Source organism: Tachypleus tridentatus, chromosome 1, assembly GCF_004210375.1.
Source record: "Tachypleus tridentatus isolate NWPU-2018 chromosome 1, ASM421037v1, whole genome shotgun sequence".
In the NCBI taxonomy this organism is placed as follows: domain Eukaryota; kingdom Metazoa; phylum Arthropoda; class Merostomata; order Xiphosura; family Limulidae; genus Tachypleus; species Tachypleus tridentatus.
The window spans coordinates 161,412,956-161,430,107 of record NC_134825.1 but is presented as its reverse complement, the minus strand read 5'-3'; the positions used below and the strand labels follow the sequence as shown (position 1 = coordinate 161,430,107).

General features: G+C 31.4%; 1 protein-coding gene across 5 annotated transcripts in view; it reads right to left on the bottom strand.

Annotated features, from left to right (window-relative positions):
• The window catches only part of LOC143229236 (metastasis-associated protein MTA3-like), a 53,951-nt gene that overhangs the window by 10,992 nt on the left and 25,807 nt on the right, over nt 1–17,152 (bottom strand). For 3 of the 5 annotated variants that reach the window (XM_076461274.1, XM_076461303.1, XM_076461294.1), the window contains 9 exons: nt 14,371–14,473; nt 13,648–13,747; nt 12,395–12,583; nt 11,506–11,639; nt 11,158–11,237; nt 10,392–10,508; nt 8,359–8,445; nt 7,246–7,310; nt 1,886–2,111 (listed from right to left, as the gene is read on the bottom strand). In XM_076461274.1, the coding sequence (XP_076317389.1) occupies nt 1,886–2,111; nt 7,246–7,310; nt 8,359–8,445; nt 10,392–10,508; nt 11,158–11,237; nt 11,506–11,639; nt 12,395–12,583; nt 13,648–13,747; nt 14,371–14,473 (1,101 nt within the window). The remainder of the gene's footprint in view (nt 1–1,885; nt 2,112–7,245; nt 7,311–8,358; nt 8,446–10,391; nt 10,509–11,157; nt 11,238–11,505; nt 11,640–12,394; nt 12,584–13,647; nt 13,748–14,370; nt 14,474–17,152) is intronic. The other 2 variants (XM_076461284.1, XM_076461313.1) reach the window with 1 other exon arrangement.

Sequence of the window (17,152 nt, the reverse complement as noted above, 5' to 3'; positions counted from 1 at the left end):
AGAAAAAAATTTGAACTTGCCTGTCAATGTAATGCCAAGAAGAAGAATGAAGTGAACAGGGGTAGTTACTTTGTATGGAATTTATGTCACCTTAAAAAAAAACTGGTATAATCTAATAGTCATGGATTGTAATTTCAAATAAGCATTTATGTCACCTTATGCTTTACAAAGATTCTCTTACAAAGCTTCAAATTACATTATATGAACATATCCACATATTTAGAAAAATTTTACAAGGCAAAGTTTTGTAACAATCAACTACAAACACTATCAAATTATTTTAAAAAGCCCTCCATAATCAGCAACATCAAGTAATACTGTATGTATTTCAATATTTATAATGTATTTTTGTTTACTGCATGTACCTGCACAAGGTATATTTTCATTAAGAGGCCGAATTTTAACTGAAAAACTAGAGGGGAAGCATCTTGTCAAATACAACTATGAAAACTCCTGTGGTGCATTATGAGAGTAAAGATGAAATTCTACAAATCAGTCAGAACATCAACTGACAAAACAGAGATGTTCACAAGCTGAATAAACATCTGGCTGTCCAAGACAGTCTGCAAATATTATTTCAGTTATAAAAACTAAAAGCACTTGTAGTTTTTAAAACAAATAAAATTTACTTCATAAAAACATTATGCATTTCAAAATTATAAGGCAATTTATCCTCCTCTTACATCAAAAACATTTTTCACTATAACTTAGAACAAAGTGGAAAACATGATCAAATCAATGTCAGGATAATATTCCCCTACAGAGAGAATCTCCCTATGGACAATATCCTTTTTAATAGATGAAAGCAACAGCAAAGTAAGAAAATGCAACATTTTTGATAATGCTAAACTTAATAAGAAAATGTGATACATCCTAATAGAGATGTGTGAGTACACAGATTTCAAGAACATCGTAAGTAGAAAACTGTGTCACTTGGTCTTTGATTTTGGCTTCTTTTGTATAGTTGAGTAACAACCTTTAAGTATTATGGAATTTATAAAATCTTAAGAAGAAGTAAAACATTTTTTGAAGGAATTGTGTAGGTTAAGTAAAAAAAAACCTAGCAAATAGAGTTGTGTCTTACTAATGTGAAGGATGCCATTACACAAGTGTTCTGTAAGGTGAATTTTAAAGTGTGGAGGAATGAGATAATTAGCTAAATGCCTAACCATACTCGTACACTGGATCCAACAAGACTGGAAGTTATTAAAGCTGTACAAGACACAAAGAAGTGCTCTGAAAATAGACAAGAAACAATGCAACAAATAATTACACAGGCAGTTTCAACAGTAACTGAAGGCACGGTGCTTTGTTCACCACCTATGTGGTGATGTCGAACACAGCAGGCAACAAGCACATCACGGTCTATAACCAGGATGAAAGAAGTTCAAAAATGTAACAGCCTAATGAATTACAGTGATTCAAGATCAGAAAAATCCCAATATTCTGGACTACTTTCTCAGAATTGTTCATAACTTAGGGATTTAAATGTATTAATTTAACTGTGGCCTAGAGTTCAGCAAGTGCATTTTTCTTTTTATGTATAACCACTGGCTTTTCTACTTTTAATAAAGCTGTTTTTCAAAGTAATTTTAATTGCATTTTGTGTCTGAGAAATTTTATCTTGGAGGATATTGTCTGTAGGGGGGATTCTGTCCTAGACTTAATCAAATCTAAGTTATATAACTGAAAAAAAACAAAAAAGCCTTGGTAAGGCAATAAACAATGAGAGGATATAATTTCAAATAAAAGGTCTGAAGTTTATGATCATGTAACATTTATTATTAAAACACATTTTATACAGCAGTTGTTGTCTATAGAATCTTAACTTTATGAAAACATACTAAATTTACAGAAAATTTGGATATATCCAAACAAAACTCACATTCCTGTTTGACAGCTACAACGTTGATTGTCCTGAAAGGATTTCGAGCAGCATGATGAGGTTGTAAGATATGAGCACAGATTCGTCGAGCAAGTCGGGTTAATGGTGTAGTACACAAGTAAAAGGCTACACGTGTTTTTATCATAGGTCTTGGACTGCCAACCCTAACAGCAGAATCATGAACAGAGGCACAGTGTCGCACTAGGTGAGATTTGAGTTTGAATTCCTGAAATCCAATATCATACTTATATTTTGAAATTTTTGGTGTATAATTCCCTTGATAAAGCACAGAGATGGGAAAGACATCAAAAGTAACACTCTGACTACTATTAAAAGGTAATGCCATTATTAATAATATATAAAATTATTTTATAAACCAAGTATCATTTTCTTACAAAATTTATTTCATAGAAGTTATAGCTGATTTTTTTAGATAAAAAAAATAACTTATTTTCTTTAGCTACCAAATCGCATGCTTTTTTTGTCTATTACAGCATTCAATATAAATAAATGACCAAACAGACTTGCATAAACAGTTTAGAATAAGAACCATATGTATACCATTGGTATTTCTAGGGTTAATTACTTAAAAGCAGTATCTTAAAATTATATGTATTATCATCATCAGTTCCATATAATTATGAAGAAGAGGTCAAACTAAATCTAACAACACTTTGTTTAGAAAGATACCTCACTATTCTTAAGAATTCATTGAAAAAAAGTTAACATATGAGATAAAATGTAAACTTTTATCAAAATCTATAACATGAGTAATTAAAGTTTATATTACTTTTCTTATACTTTTAATTGTCATAGACAGGTATCACTGGTATCTCATTATTTTGTTTTTTTTTTCCTTTTCAGTGAAAACAGTTAAACAATTACACAGTACAATTTATCAAATAACATCTAGAAAACCAAGAGATCCAGCAAAATAATTCATTGCAACAGGAATTTGTTATAAACTGAATGGTCACTAGAGAGTGCTTCAAGAAAAATAAACATGGCTTCCATAATTACAATCTCCCACGGTGCAATGTTAATTTTATCACACATCATGCAAATATATATGTAGTAATGCAAAAACTAAACTTTCATTTGCAATTGAAAAGGATTATTTACACCATTAATACAACTACACCGAATTGCATCACTTTACTTGAAAGGGAAAATCTTGCTTAATAAAGTCTGTAATTGTGGTAATCTCAGCATAAAAAACATCACAGCTTCAATCTACAAGAGTTATATAAAAAGGGTGGTTTTAACATTTTCTTGAGACTGGAGGCGACTACAGTTTTACTAAGTAATCCATGTGACAGCAGTGACAGGGAATAATTAAACATCATGTGTCTAGTGCGAGGGCTGTTCAAAAAATACGCGGACTGACGTCATAAAACAAAATGTACTTTATTTAGAAGTTACAGGTCTGGGACCCCTTCAAAGTACTCTCCTCCCCAACGCACACACTTATCCCAACGGTGTTTCCACTTGTTGAAATAGTCCTGGTACGCTTCTTTTGTAATGTCCTCCAGCTCCTTCATCGCATTTGTCTTAATCTCGGGAATCGTCTCAAATCTTCTTCCTTTCAAGGGTCTTTTGAGTTTGGGGAACAAGAAAAAATCGCAAGGAGCAAGGTCAGGTGAGTAGGGGGTGGGTGGGGAAGAACAGTGATCGAGTGTTTGGCCTAAAACTCACGAGTTCTGAGGGCTGAATTTCGCAGCAACACAGTGCATCTTCAATTTTTCGGTCAAAATCTCGTAACAAGATCCAACTGATATCCCGCACTCTTCAGCAAGCTACCTGACAGTCAGACGTCGATTTGTCTGCACCAGGGTGTTGATTTTGTCGGCGTGTGGGTCGCCAGTTGACGTGGAAGGACGTCCAGGACGCCATCATCTTCAATGGACTGTCGACCATCCTTAAAACGTTCATGCCACTTGAAACATGCCGTACGCTTCATAGCAACATCACCGTAAGCCGTGTTAAGCATAGCAAAAGTTTCAGTCGCAGATTTTCCAAGTTTAACACAAAATTTCACAGCAAATCGTTGCTCCTTCAGGTCATTCATTCTGAAATCTGCCAAACGAAAAAATCGCACTTCACTTAAAACCGCGTAGCTAATACACAAATGAAGATATCTGCAATCGGGAAATGGTGTCGTAATCAGCTGATCTGTGCAAACCTAGCGACACCAAGCGGATTCCTCTGGAACCAACTGGAGCCGCGCAATTCAAACAGTCCGCGTTTTTTTTAACAGACCTCGTAATTTTGTTGTTGAAGTGAGCAAGCAATAATATCATCATTATCATCATAAGACAGCAACTTGCAAACTTCAGTTTCATTGTCTGCACCAACAAAGTCTAAAAAGGACATTTCAGACAAATCAAGGTGCTAAAATTGATTTTCCCAGAGATGGCCAACTTCTTCACCACAGATCTTACCTGAAGTTTTTACTGGAATTATCATTTTCAGCAGTGGCATCAACCTCTCCTTCCACACTTAGATTAGATGTATTTTGTGCACGTAGGCAAATGACACTCTATGGAAGCAGATGGTAACTGTCAACTTGGTAACTTTTTGCCACAATGAATGTATTATATCAACTGCACCTTTAATATTGATTTTCTTCAGGATCTAGAGACACCAGCATTTTCTGTATAACCCATTTTTGGTAGAATCTCTTGAAATTTCTTATGATGTCCTAGTACATCAGTTGCAGTTTTGATGTTGGATTCAGTGGGAGAAACACAAATTTTATTGACTTTTTGGTTGTCTATAGGTGGAAGAGCGAGGCAACTGTCAACAAACATGAAGACCTTTCTGATGTTCTAACTTATTTTCTTTGTGAATAAAATCACTGAACTGATCACAACTGATGTTTATGTTCTTAAAACACCATGGCTTCTTTGATTTCATTATGACAAATGGTGTCAGCCTTTCTGGTCCATCCATTCTTTGCTTTTATTTCCTCCCAAACAGATTTCACTTCTTACCAGGCCTCAAATGAAAAAAAAATTAATTTCAACAGCATTAAAAATACCTCTTGGGGTGTAGCCTTTGACTGGTGCCAGCTGTCAACCATATCATTGTTGACAGCATTAACCTTACCACACACTAATTTAAAGGTGATGATGTGTCGAGACTTGAATCTTTCAAAAGAACCATTGCTGGTTTTAAAGAGTCAGGTTTAGTCAATTATTCTTCAAAATTGTAGACAATGTGTTTGGCTTCACGTCACATTGTCTACATGTCACCATGATGAATATCAGACTTGACAGCTCTATTCATTTGGATTTTACAGTCCAATGATAGAGCACTCAGCTTAGTAGGTACATGAATTGTTGAGATCTTGAAGATAGTGTGTAAAGTGCTGATTTCTTGACAAAACTGCTCCAATTTATCTAAAGCCATAGTGTCACTATTTTACACTTTATTTACAAATTTGTGTGAATAATTTTCCAATAACTAATCATGTTAAACCTGCAAAACATCTATTGTTAAACCAATGACTTTCTAGTGGTGAGTTCCATTTGGCTTGTCAAATAATCAGTTTAAATGCTTGCATCTCACACCAACGTGAAGTAATTAATACATAAATTTTGTCTTTTTACAGTTTCCCAGCTTGATACCCTTAACATATCCCCAAAAATGAGTCATATTTGGTAAACACAGAGGTCATGGAATTAGTCCATCCTAATAAATCCATCATACTGATTCTGTTTTTGTACAGTTGCCATTTTACAGGGTAACAATACCAACTGGAGTGAAAAAAAACATGACAACAAAAATTGAGTAGGGCAACAAATTGTTGAAAACTGTATTCTTTTAGTTATTTAATTATTAAATTTTAAAGTAGGAAAGATAATTTTAAACTACCCTGTATTCTAAATGACTTACTTTCATGTTTTACAAAGTTACTTGTGAGCTATCTACACTAGGAGTCTGTAATTTAGAAGTAATAGACTGGAGGGAAGGAAATTAACCACCATCAATCACCACCAACTCTTTGGCTGATCTTTATTAATGAATAATGGGATTAACCATCACATATAACACCCTCTAAAGCTGAAAGAATAAGCATATTTGGTGATGGGACTTAAATTCCTAACCAAGTCAAACAGCTTAACTTTTTAAGTATGGTGTCCTTGGGACTGACCTCTCAACCATTTTGTACTTGTTATTTTTATTCTATTATTATCAAATTATTACACATATGTTCATGAAATTTGGCAGATTATCAGTAAGCATTACAATGCTTTCATATACAAAACATCAGTTTTTCTTATTAAATCTTAAGGTTTGCTACATAATGTTCTTTTCATGCCTTTTTTTATATTTTTTTGCATATTGTATAAACATCATGCAAAGTAATTTTCATTTTAAGATTAAAAATACTTTTGTTCATTTCATCAGAAAATTTTCAAACTTCACATGCCAAATCCTTATGATGTCCAAACAGTTTTATCAAATGTTTCTTGGGAAGAAACTTTATATTTTTATGTTATTTTCACTAACAAATCTCTACATGGGTTCAGTCAGTCTCGTTGATTTTGTAACCAACGTATAAAATTACAAAACAAATATAACTTATGCCTTTCTCATTCTAGAGTGACTGAAGTTTTTTCAAAAATGAAAACAAATGTTTTGACTAAAAAGGTGAAATCTCGTAACATTTATATATATTTATTATTCTACTGACATTTCAGCCATACATGGCTAACAATACAGATGCCACAATTTCACAGTGCATGTGCACTAATGTTACTGTATCCAATAATATAAAACTGATCTTTAGAATTTAAAAAGTAACCTATCTTGGCTGTGTTTTAATGGACTAATATTTGGTGAAATACAGTCACATTTGAATTATTATAAACTGTAAATATGTATAGATTATTGGTATTTACACACAAGTTCTTATATTTACTATTAGTTAAATTTTTAAATGTAATATGCAGGTGTAAAAGGAATAACCGACAAATAATAGTGAACTATTCAAAAGTGTTTGCGTTTTGTGTGTTGTTTGAAAAGAATTAATAAAAGTTATTCACAAACAACTATCCAAATAAACAGTGTTTGGTGTTTGACCTACAAGTGATAAACTCTAGACATATGAATGTTGTTATTAGTCACATTAAATATAAAATTATGGCTGATCATTAGAATATGCAGTGCAATTCTACAGAAAACATTTATTACAGACCTGAATAGTATTAGATCTGTACAAATGGTCTTTAATGTACAGTGTGATAAAGTAAAAAACCTGTATTATAAACCTAAATAGTATTAGATTTACCTGGCTGATCTTTAGTATAGTAATACAGAAAAAAATGTACTTTTTAATAAGTCAAAAGACCTACCTTACCACAGCTGGTGAACCCACAACGGTGAGGTCTGTGTGTTGTCATATGAGCTGTCAGCTGTTCTGCAAACAAGATTGTGTCAACAGATATAAGAATTTCACATATTAATATAAACAATGTTGTAGCTAAAGTTTCAAGATGGCTTGAATTGATAATAAAAAAAACTTTCATAAAATGTTAAACAAATAAGAAACATTGTGACAAGTTTTTCCTTTTAAGGTTTTGTATATTTAAAAGACTTCTAAAGAAGTTTTCTTTAATACCATTTCATAGTCTCACAACTTTATTATTTAAAAGTTGGTTCCTTATCACCAGATTTCATTTATATCAACTAAAACTGCAACATACACCAGAGTCAGAATTTTATCTTTCTTGAAGAATGGAGACATGAACATGAGCAGGTTAAAATCTAAGGACAATATGCTCAGAGATGTTAGCAGCAATAAGAACCACAAGGATTTACAATACTGTATGTTGAAAATATAAAATTCACAAATGAACATGTGTTGAGTGATATTTATGTTAAGAAACCTTTAGTTCATTCAGAGTGAAATATTAGAAAATGTTTTGTAAATACTTTTTTTAAACTTTAACCCCACAAAATAAAAATGTTTTATTCATAGGGATAAGCTGTATATGTTTTCAAACAGCTTTTAAGTGTTTTCTGAATCACAATTAGAACTAAAAAGTGTAAAAAAAAATCAATTTTATAGTGATTACAGACAGATGATGAAACATTTTTGAATTAGATGACAGAAAAGATCATGAACTATATGTACGAGGTCAACACTCTAGACAGTGAACTTCTAATATGGTTCTTCCATTAAAACATATTTAACAAGAATCAATAATTAACTTGAAAAAAACAGGATGTAGTTGTTAAAACCTAAAATGGTTTGTATGTATACTGAGCATGCTCGGTTAGTAAATACGTTTAATATCTGATAAATTAAACTAAAAATTATTTCATTACAAAAATGAAATTATATTCTGCCTGGAACTGTAGTACAAATTTTTTACAAATGTAAAAAATAAAAAGACAAAAAAAAAAAAAAGAAACAAATGGTGGAGGCAGGAAGAGAAAAAAAAAAAAAATAAAGCCAGGCTGACCTTGCCAATTAAAGACTTTGCTACATTCCCTGCATGAGTAAGTGGAGTCATTATCTGAGCTCCGAGCTGAGATCTGGAATTCACCATCTGGGTTCAAGAAAAAAGGAGGAGAACCCTTGACTATAAGCAGGTACTCTTACATCAACTTGTTATACGTATCTTACAACTAGCCTCATTTGTTAAAACATGCACATTTAATGGGTTCTGGGAGTAAATAATGTTATTATACGTAATAATAAACTTGAAAGATATAAAAGGACTAATAGAATAATTGTCTGACCACATCTGTATGAGGATCAAGCACTGCAAGCTTTTACAGATTAAACTACAAAAAAATTATATTTGTGGCAGTTTTGTTTCTTCTGTTTGTGATTTAGTAAATGTAGAAAAAAGTGTAAATAAAAATATGTTTACTGGTAGCTTTACCTTCCCTTCATATTGCTTTTCATGTTTAATATTCAAAAACAGATCGTGTAGAGAACTGGAACAAACTAACCTAATATCTCTGGTGAGCATATCAGGTTACAGTTTTAAATGAAAAAGCCAGTGCAATAATAAAAACAACATGCCTAATATTAGTGTTAAAAATCACATCAGAGCGAAGATGTTCCTTCCACACACTCATCTTGATTAGTCCATCATGGATTTATGGATATAAAATAACATTTCTGTGCAAGTAGGAAAATTGTAAGCTTATCCTACAATTTCTGCATTCAGCTCAGAGTCAGTGCCAGACCTATCAAAACAGCTCTGTTAACATTTTAATAATTTTTTCTTAGCCCACTAATTCTGAACTTTGCTCAGAAAGTACAGAACCCAGTGAATCAAAAATCTGATTCCAAAGAAGCTGTAGATACAAACAAAATTTTTTCTAGAATCTGTTTTTGCAAGAACAGTTGAATGAAACTGATATTCAATATAAACAATTTTAATCAGAATTCAATTTCAATCAGTTTTACCTATTCTGAAAAATGAATTTAAAAATGAAAAATTTAACACCATTAGTAACTAGTAATTATGCAAAAAATCTGGGTATGGGAATAGCATAGAAAAACTAACCTGAATGATGACCCCATGTCAATCACCAGGGAGCTAAAAGGTAAACATCAGATTTGGTGACAATTGGTTATTCCTATAGGCTATAATTTGAAACCTCAGGCAAATGCTTTTTTTTTTTTTTTCTGGGGGTACACAAGGTATTATTTTATCTGATATTTAGTTTTTGCCAATGTTATAAAAAATGGTTTACTTAGACCCAAACCCAAATAAATCTTCAAATTAAAGATTCAGATGTTTTTCTTCATTTAATTATTCGGTCCTTTCTGTACTTTATAATAAAAATGATTGGACTATGAAAATACCATTAAAGTATTAACTGAACTATTTGATAGATCTGGGACTGACTAACAAACAAACATCTTATACTTATCTTTCAATGTTTCTGGTTAACAGAAAATTAAAATGCCATTTTATATACATGAATAACTTTTCTTTTTATAACAATGATGTTACTGAATGGCATAAAGATAATGACTGTTTTTAGTATGGATCCAAGATGAGGGTCACTTGTAATCATAAACAGGATATCAAAAATTTATTTTGCTGGTATTTAATGTAACTTTTATATAAAAAAAAATAAGTTTTTAAAACCATGGTATAAAACTGTAGAGACTTTACTTTTCTTGTGTTAAAATAATAACATTTGTGAAACTTAAGTAAAGCCATCATTAAGTAGTACGTGCTTGTTCTGTACAATTACTGATTGTAACAATCACACAAAGCACAACTAAATCCACATCTAAGAAGTCAAAACTTCATCAGAGAATTCTTTAAACAAAAATATTTTCAAAACAAAAATTTTACACTTATATTCAAGCAAGATTAAACCTACTAGTCTTGTTATGTAGACATATGGGTTTCAGGTAAAAAATGGAGAAGTTACCTGAAAGTTACAGTAACATCCTGACATACATTGTGTCTGATGTAGTAAAGACAAGATGCAATCTATAAAACCAACACTAGCTATTAATTACCTAGTTTACTGGGATACTTCAGGCCTCCGTATCGTTTCCAGAAACCCCAGCACACCTGACAGAGTCTACAGTGCATATGTGGAGGACCCCAAGCATACCACTGAGGAGAACTAAGAACTGTGTAAAACAGAGTTAAGAAGGCATTAAGCTGCTTTCACATAAAGATTTCAGAAAAGTTGTTTAAATAAAGTCAAACTTCACATAAATTTGCTGTTTTTACCCTAATTTGAACTGTTAGGGTTAGCTTTTATCAACACAATACATATCAATGTTATATATATTTCTATTAGCTAATTTTATTCTATAAATTGAGGAGCTAGTAAAATGTCACTTGTAAGTACATATAATCATGGAACTCCAGAATTCGTTAACTTCTTGTAGATTTGATTTTGCAACTAATAATTTATTTTACTCAATTGAGAGAAAATACAGTATAAAAAAATTAAGTCAGGATCACTTGAGTTTACTGTTATAACTTCAGCAGACTTTCTTCATCACAAGAAAATCACAAAAGGGTAGAGATTAACTAAACTCATGTTGAATCTCTAGAAACTGAAGAAACTGTAAATTATTTATTTGCCCAACTTACTGAGGATACCAGGTGAGAAAACAGATTAACTATTACAAAAAGTAAACACTAGAAAATAGTACAAATGACAAATAAGGATGTATTAAACACTTCTGAGAAAACTTAGTTCTGTACAGACTAGTTTAACTGTACAAGTCTAAACACCACAAGTGTGTAATTCATTTTGCAGTTACTTACTACAGCAGCTCTCACAGGGTCGTCCTCCTGACACCGCATTTTCTCCAGTTGGACCATTTAATGTGGTAGGTTTGTTATTACTATAATAAAAATTAAACAAAATAAAAATTACGTATATACATTTCACAGAGTGTGACAGAAAAAGAGAAAATGTTAGACTAAAATTTCTCAACTGCACTGAAAAACTAGAAAATTAAGTTTTACTTATCTGGCAAGATCTTTATAAACCAAATTTTTATGTTCAATGCCTTCTTCTAACTTGTTTATTCTATTAACTAAGTAAATTAAAACAGTAACTTAAGCTTTCAGATCAAAATCAGCTAGAGAAAATATTTAAGGCACACTAACTAATTAGGAATGTAGACTTGTTTTAGCCTGCTCTCAGCCTCAACAGCTTTCACTCTTTTCTGCTGTACATGACGGTCTGTTGTTTTCCACATGTAGTAATAATCAATAATATTTTTCAAACTCTTCCATGGAAGCTGTTATATTATAAATGTAAGTATTAAAAGATGTATAGCACAAAATATCAATTTTCCTGAAATAACAACCTTTGAATATGTTTTTTTAAAATGTTTCTACATAACATGTAAATTATAATCGTAGATGTTTTTGATAAATAGATAAGAACATAGATACCTGTCATATAAAAACGTTAATTTGAAATACAGTTTTAACATTATAATCACAAATAATAAAAGCAAGTCAAGTCTAAATCTTATTAACATGCATGTATAATATAAAGACAAAGAGACAATAACAGATATCTAGGTTGAGTTGTTTTTTTCTAATTAATCACATATAAGAAATATGAGAGAATAATTAGTAACACTTTCAATTAATAACATATAGTACTCTTAATTTCTGATGGGTAATGACTTCTCACATATGGTCAACATTTCTTCAGCACGAGTTTCACAAATGAATTAAGAAGACAAGTATTTGTAACTTTCAATAAAACTAAATACGTGTAACATGATACAAGACTAAAATTAAAACTCAATACAGTCAACTTTGGAAAAGATAAAACACAGTACTTGAAATAGTCGTAATCTATTAGACAGTCATATACACACAATTATAAACAAAAACTTCATAAATGATAAATTCATGAAAGTAAAAAGAATAAATTACTCTCGAGCATAAACTTTTTCAAAAAAATAATGTTCTTCTATGACTTTAAAGATAAACAATGAGAAGAATGGTACTTTTGAAGCAACACTCTGTGTGTACATACAAAATCTTGCCTAATGTCAATAAAATCCTTTCCATATTTTTCAAGAGCTTCTTCGAAAAGATTAGCCTCCGAGGCTGACCACTCTTCCATCTCATCTCGACAAAGCACCGGACCTTTTGATGTGACTAGGCTTGAGATTGCACGTGAAATATCATAGTTATTTTGGTGTAGAATGTCCATTGCATGAAACTGGAAAAAACAACAAATAGTTAATGGTGAATTTTAAAACAAACAAGAAACATTTTATCTACACAGAACTTGTCAGATGTTAACACAGTTCTTTATCATATTCCACAACTTTGTGTGTGTGTACAAGTAACAGTCATAACATAAATCTTACAGTCTCTTTACAGTAACTTATGTTTTATATTGATATATAATACACAAATGGCCCTTTAACACTTACAAATATAACAATTTAAAAGATAAATTTTTCTGAGATACAAAGAGAAAGTTTTCAATGTTGGTGAAAAAGATACCAGTTTATGAGTAAGGTCATAAAGAAAAAATGTGGGTACTACTTTTGTTCATGCCTTTTTTTTTTAGTTTTTAGAACCCTATTTAAAAGTTTAAGACTTGAGAAATTGTAGAGTTATGGACACTTGTGTAACACTGGAACAACCACTGAAGCTACACATATGTAAAAGTAAGATACTTTATTGAAAACAAATAGTTTCACATTTTTCATATTCACCATAAAATTTCACCCCTGCAACTTCACTTCACAAGTTTATTATTATGAAACCTACATTTAAAAATAGGTCATAAATTACTTTTAATGTATATTCTAGCCTGATAGGGTTAGTTTAGGAATAAGTTTGCCTCTATGAGAATGTCTGATGAAACCAAATACAACCATTCCAAGACATCATTCAGAAACTTATTCTACTACGGCAAATGCTTCACTGAAAATAAATGGAGCATCAACTGCTGTCTACCATATTATGTGAAAAGCAAAAACTGACCGGTTGAACATTATTTCAGATTTTCATTTTCTCTATGGTGCATCAATAAGATATGTTTAAACTTTTCTAATATTTATCTCTTCTTTTTTTTCAATCTTGATAAATTGAGTAAGGGTAAATACTATATTTATGATAATAACACTATATTCTTCCATTTACAAATAAAAGTCACAGTGAAAGTTTTCTTATCAGGTTCCCAGTTCTTAACTCTCAGCTGGAAATACAATGACATCGAATCATATCTTATCCAATTTATTTGTTATATACAAGTAAGAGAGGGACCCTCACTAAGGTGATATCACGAGATGCTGCTGCTGCACTCATGTGAAGGCTTGGCTGCTTCACTGAACTTGAACAATCCAGAGCCCTGGCAAACGTACCTATAGACCTGCAATATAAAACCTTGTCTCAAAATCTGTTAATAAAATGCAACATCAAGCTACTGGTCCTTATACATTTTTAAGACTCAAATTATTACAAAATGTTAATTAACTTACGTGTTCTAGTGTGCTGTACTATACATGTAAACAGATCATTCTGGTTAGTGTTAATGGAACCATTATGATAAAAAAAAAACAGTACATAAAACATTTAATAATGTAAATTTTATCTTAAACAAATGAAAAAAAACCAAACAAGAACAAGATAATTCTGATCTCCTATCACCAAGTTGTAGTATATATATATTGGTAAAAATATTATGCATTCTGAATACGTAAGAAGTTAACTTGTAACATTACTTGGTTATCCTTTGAAGGATAATGAGCTAGTAAACAAATATACATTCAAATTTGTTGTTACTTTGACAGATTGTTTAGGCAAAATGCTTAATATTTTACTAAGCATATATACTACAACTTGCTGAGTGTAGAGGATGGTGTTTTTTAAATTGTTTGTCTTCAGGTGGAAGAGAGAAGACTTGAAATGTCATCCTCTACACTTGTGTTTCTACAACAAGCAGTTGCTGGCCATTCAATTAATTTTCATCATTGTCGTCTGTTAAATACTTACCTACAAATAATAAGGAACTGGTCTATTTGTCTGTCTGATAAGTTATGTTGAGGAGTATACACTAAAGTTTCAAGATCTTTCAATTGTCTGTTGTCTTCTTCACCTGAAGAAATTAAACATGTACAGTAAATTCATAATTGTGAAAAGTGTAGTACTCCCAAATGTAAGTAATAAATTTATACCCTTACTGAAAAAATACAGAGATCTGATAAATTATTGGCATCTGACATTTTAAATTTTAGTTAAATATTTATTAGAGAATGACTATCAAAAAATCAAGTTCACAAGTCAAAATGTAAATGCTCTCCACAAAAGCAGGTTGACTGGTGCTTCACTAAAAGACAGAGTGTTCAAAACACGTTAACAAATAGTAGCACTCGAACTAAAGACTGGCATTAAAAAGCATGTTGATAAATAGTACTATTCTAACAAAAGCTAAGTCATTCTAGGAATAAACTATTATTATTCCAAACTCTACTGGAAATACTGAGTCAAAATTTCTTAGACTACTTAAATATTAAAAAAAAAAAAAGACTGGTAGTCTGAAATGAAAAAATACAGGAATGAGCAGAAAGACTGTCTGTACACACTGTACCAATCATTATATCTATATATCAGTGACCTAGACTTGAGAAATAAATACATAAAGTTTTCATATTTTCTAAAAATTGAGAAAACTATATTAGCTAAATCTGCACAAAAATGACAAATTCAGCATTTCCATAAATTAAATAACAAGACTGCATTCAGAGGACTGTGTGGACTACAAAAGGGTGTCACAGTTTACAATATTCAAGATAGAATAAAAATGTGTGCTTTGATAAAGGGCCTGATCCATTAACAAAAAACACTTTACCACCAAAATAACTCATCACTTGGTAGTGTTTGGTCAGGAAGATGCAAAACTTAGGGGATAGACTGTACTGTGTTCCTCTTGTTAAAAAATAATAGAAGTGTTCATGTTTGCATAGCATGATTATTCAAAGAAAAAGTGCTCATGAATATTACACCCCAATTGCTCTAAACAGAGATAAAACCACTGATTGGTGTATATTCCCTCACATAGCATGCTGGCAATGCAACCCAAGTGTTACTACTACAATGTCCTTTACGCACGTCTGACTAGCTCCTGCGATCAACTTCGCAAGTATTTGTCTGTGATTATGAGTAGAAACCATCACAATAAAGACAATGATAACTGGACATGCCACATTACTGCTTCTGTAAACATTGGTGGTGTATAATTTCCTTGGCCCTTACTACTGATAAAACTCTTGAAAACCACAGGACAAATAGCTTTAAAGAGCTGAGGAACCAGATCTTTAAATATGCAACATGTGCAGCCACCAATCTGTTTTGTGCATGAACTTAGATGTATGTCTTTTACCTCATAATAGCCTGGAAACTAGTACTAATTTGAATATACTTGTGGGTAATTCAGATTCTAAAGTACTGGAAAACATTGTTTGAGAATCAATCACCAAAACTTCTTCCTAACTCACAAACAAGGCTTGGTGTATCTGACAGGCCTTGTAACCACCACGAAACTGTAATAACTTTAGTAAACATACTAACTGTATATTCATGACATTTGGCAAACTTTTAGTTAATGTTACAAATATATTGTACACTTAAATGAAATATCTAATGAAGTATTTTTACTGTGAATTTATGAAACTTTACTAGGTTAGTCTGAATGAAAGGTTTTTTTTTCATAATAAAAATAAAACTATTCTCACATTTCATTTGCATAATTTCTAAAACCTTAAATGAACATCAGAAGCTTTTCTAAGGAAAAAAACCTGCTTATCCTCACATTTCATTTTCTTTTTCCTGGCACTAACTGTAATGAAATAATCAAATCACAAGGAAAAGAAAGGCCAAAATTTTGAAATACAATTAGTGTTATTTTTCTTCCTTTAATGCATAATTATCTTGCTAGTTTTAAATTTTTACCTTCAGAGTGTCAATAGTTAACCTTTTTAATTCTGTTTTATTTTAATTTTATGGTTTTATTGCTGGAATTTGTGTAACAATAGTAATTTATCCTTCAGTTTAAAGTAATAAATGAATATAAGTCCATTAACTGTTTCCTGAAATACCAACAGCAAAGCCCATGACCAGTGTTATTTAGGCACTCGTAGGCATAACTGACAGGCTTCATTTTTCTTCAGTAAGTTTGCCGCCAAAAACCAACGTCACGTAGCATTTAAATATGCATTCTAGAACACAAAAATATATCAGTTATGACAGTATAATGTCTCAAAACTACTGTAATTCATCTGGCTATCTTAGCTACAAATAGGTTAAAATCTGTTTGGGGTATGAAAAAGAAAACTACTATTGGACTTGGTATTTATGCCTGCAAAAACATATTAACAGTAGTGGAGGAAAAGATATTCTTCCTATTTGTAATAAATATGACCCTCAGTCATGTAAAGGTGATTTGTTGTCAATCTTGACAAATCAAGAGATGGGAGGAGCTCCTTGGGTGGGTTTAACGAATTTATTGATATCACATATCATTTGTGTTTCTGATTACTGAGACTGTAGAAGCTTATTGTTGAAATTACAATATTTATAAATATTGAAAAGAGGATGTAACACAACACAGGAAAACAATAAAAGATTTAGAATTTTTGAATATTTCCTTTCAAAAGCAAGAAATTAGCGTTTAGATAATACAGCTACTTTAAGAACTATGGTTTGATACCAAACTCACTGAAATATACTGATAACAACTGCTTAATTAAATGTTGAATGTAAAAGATTATGAAATGCA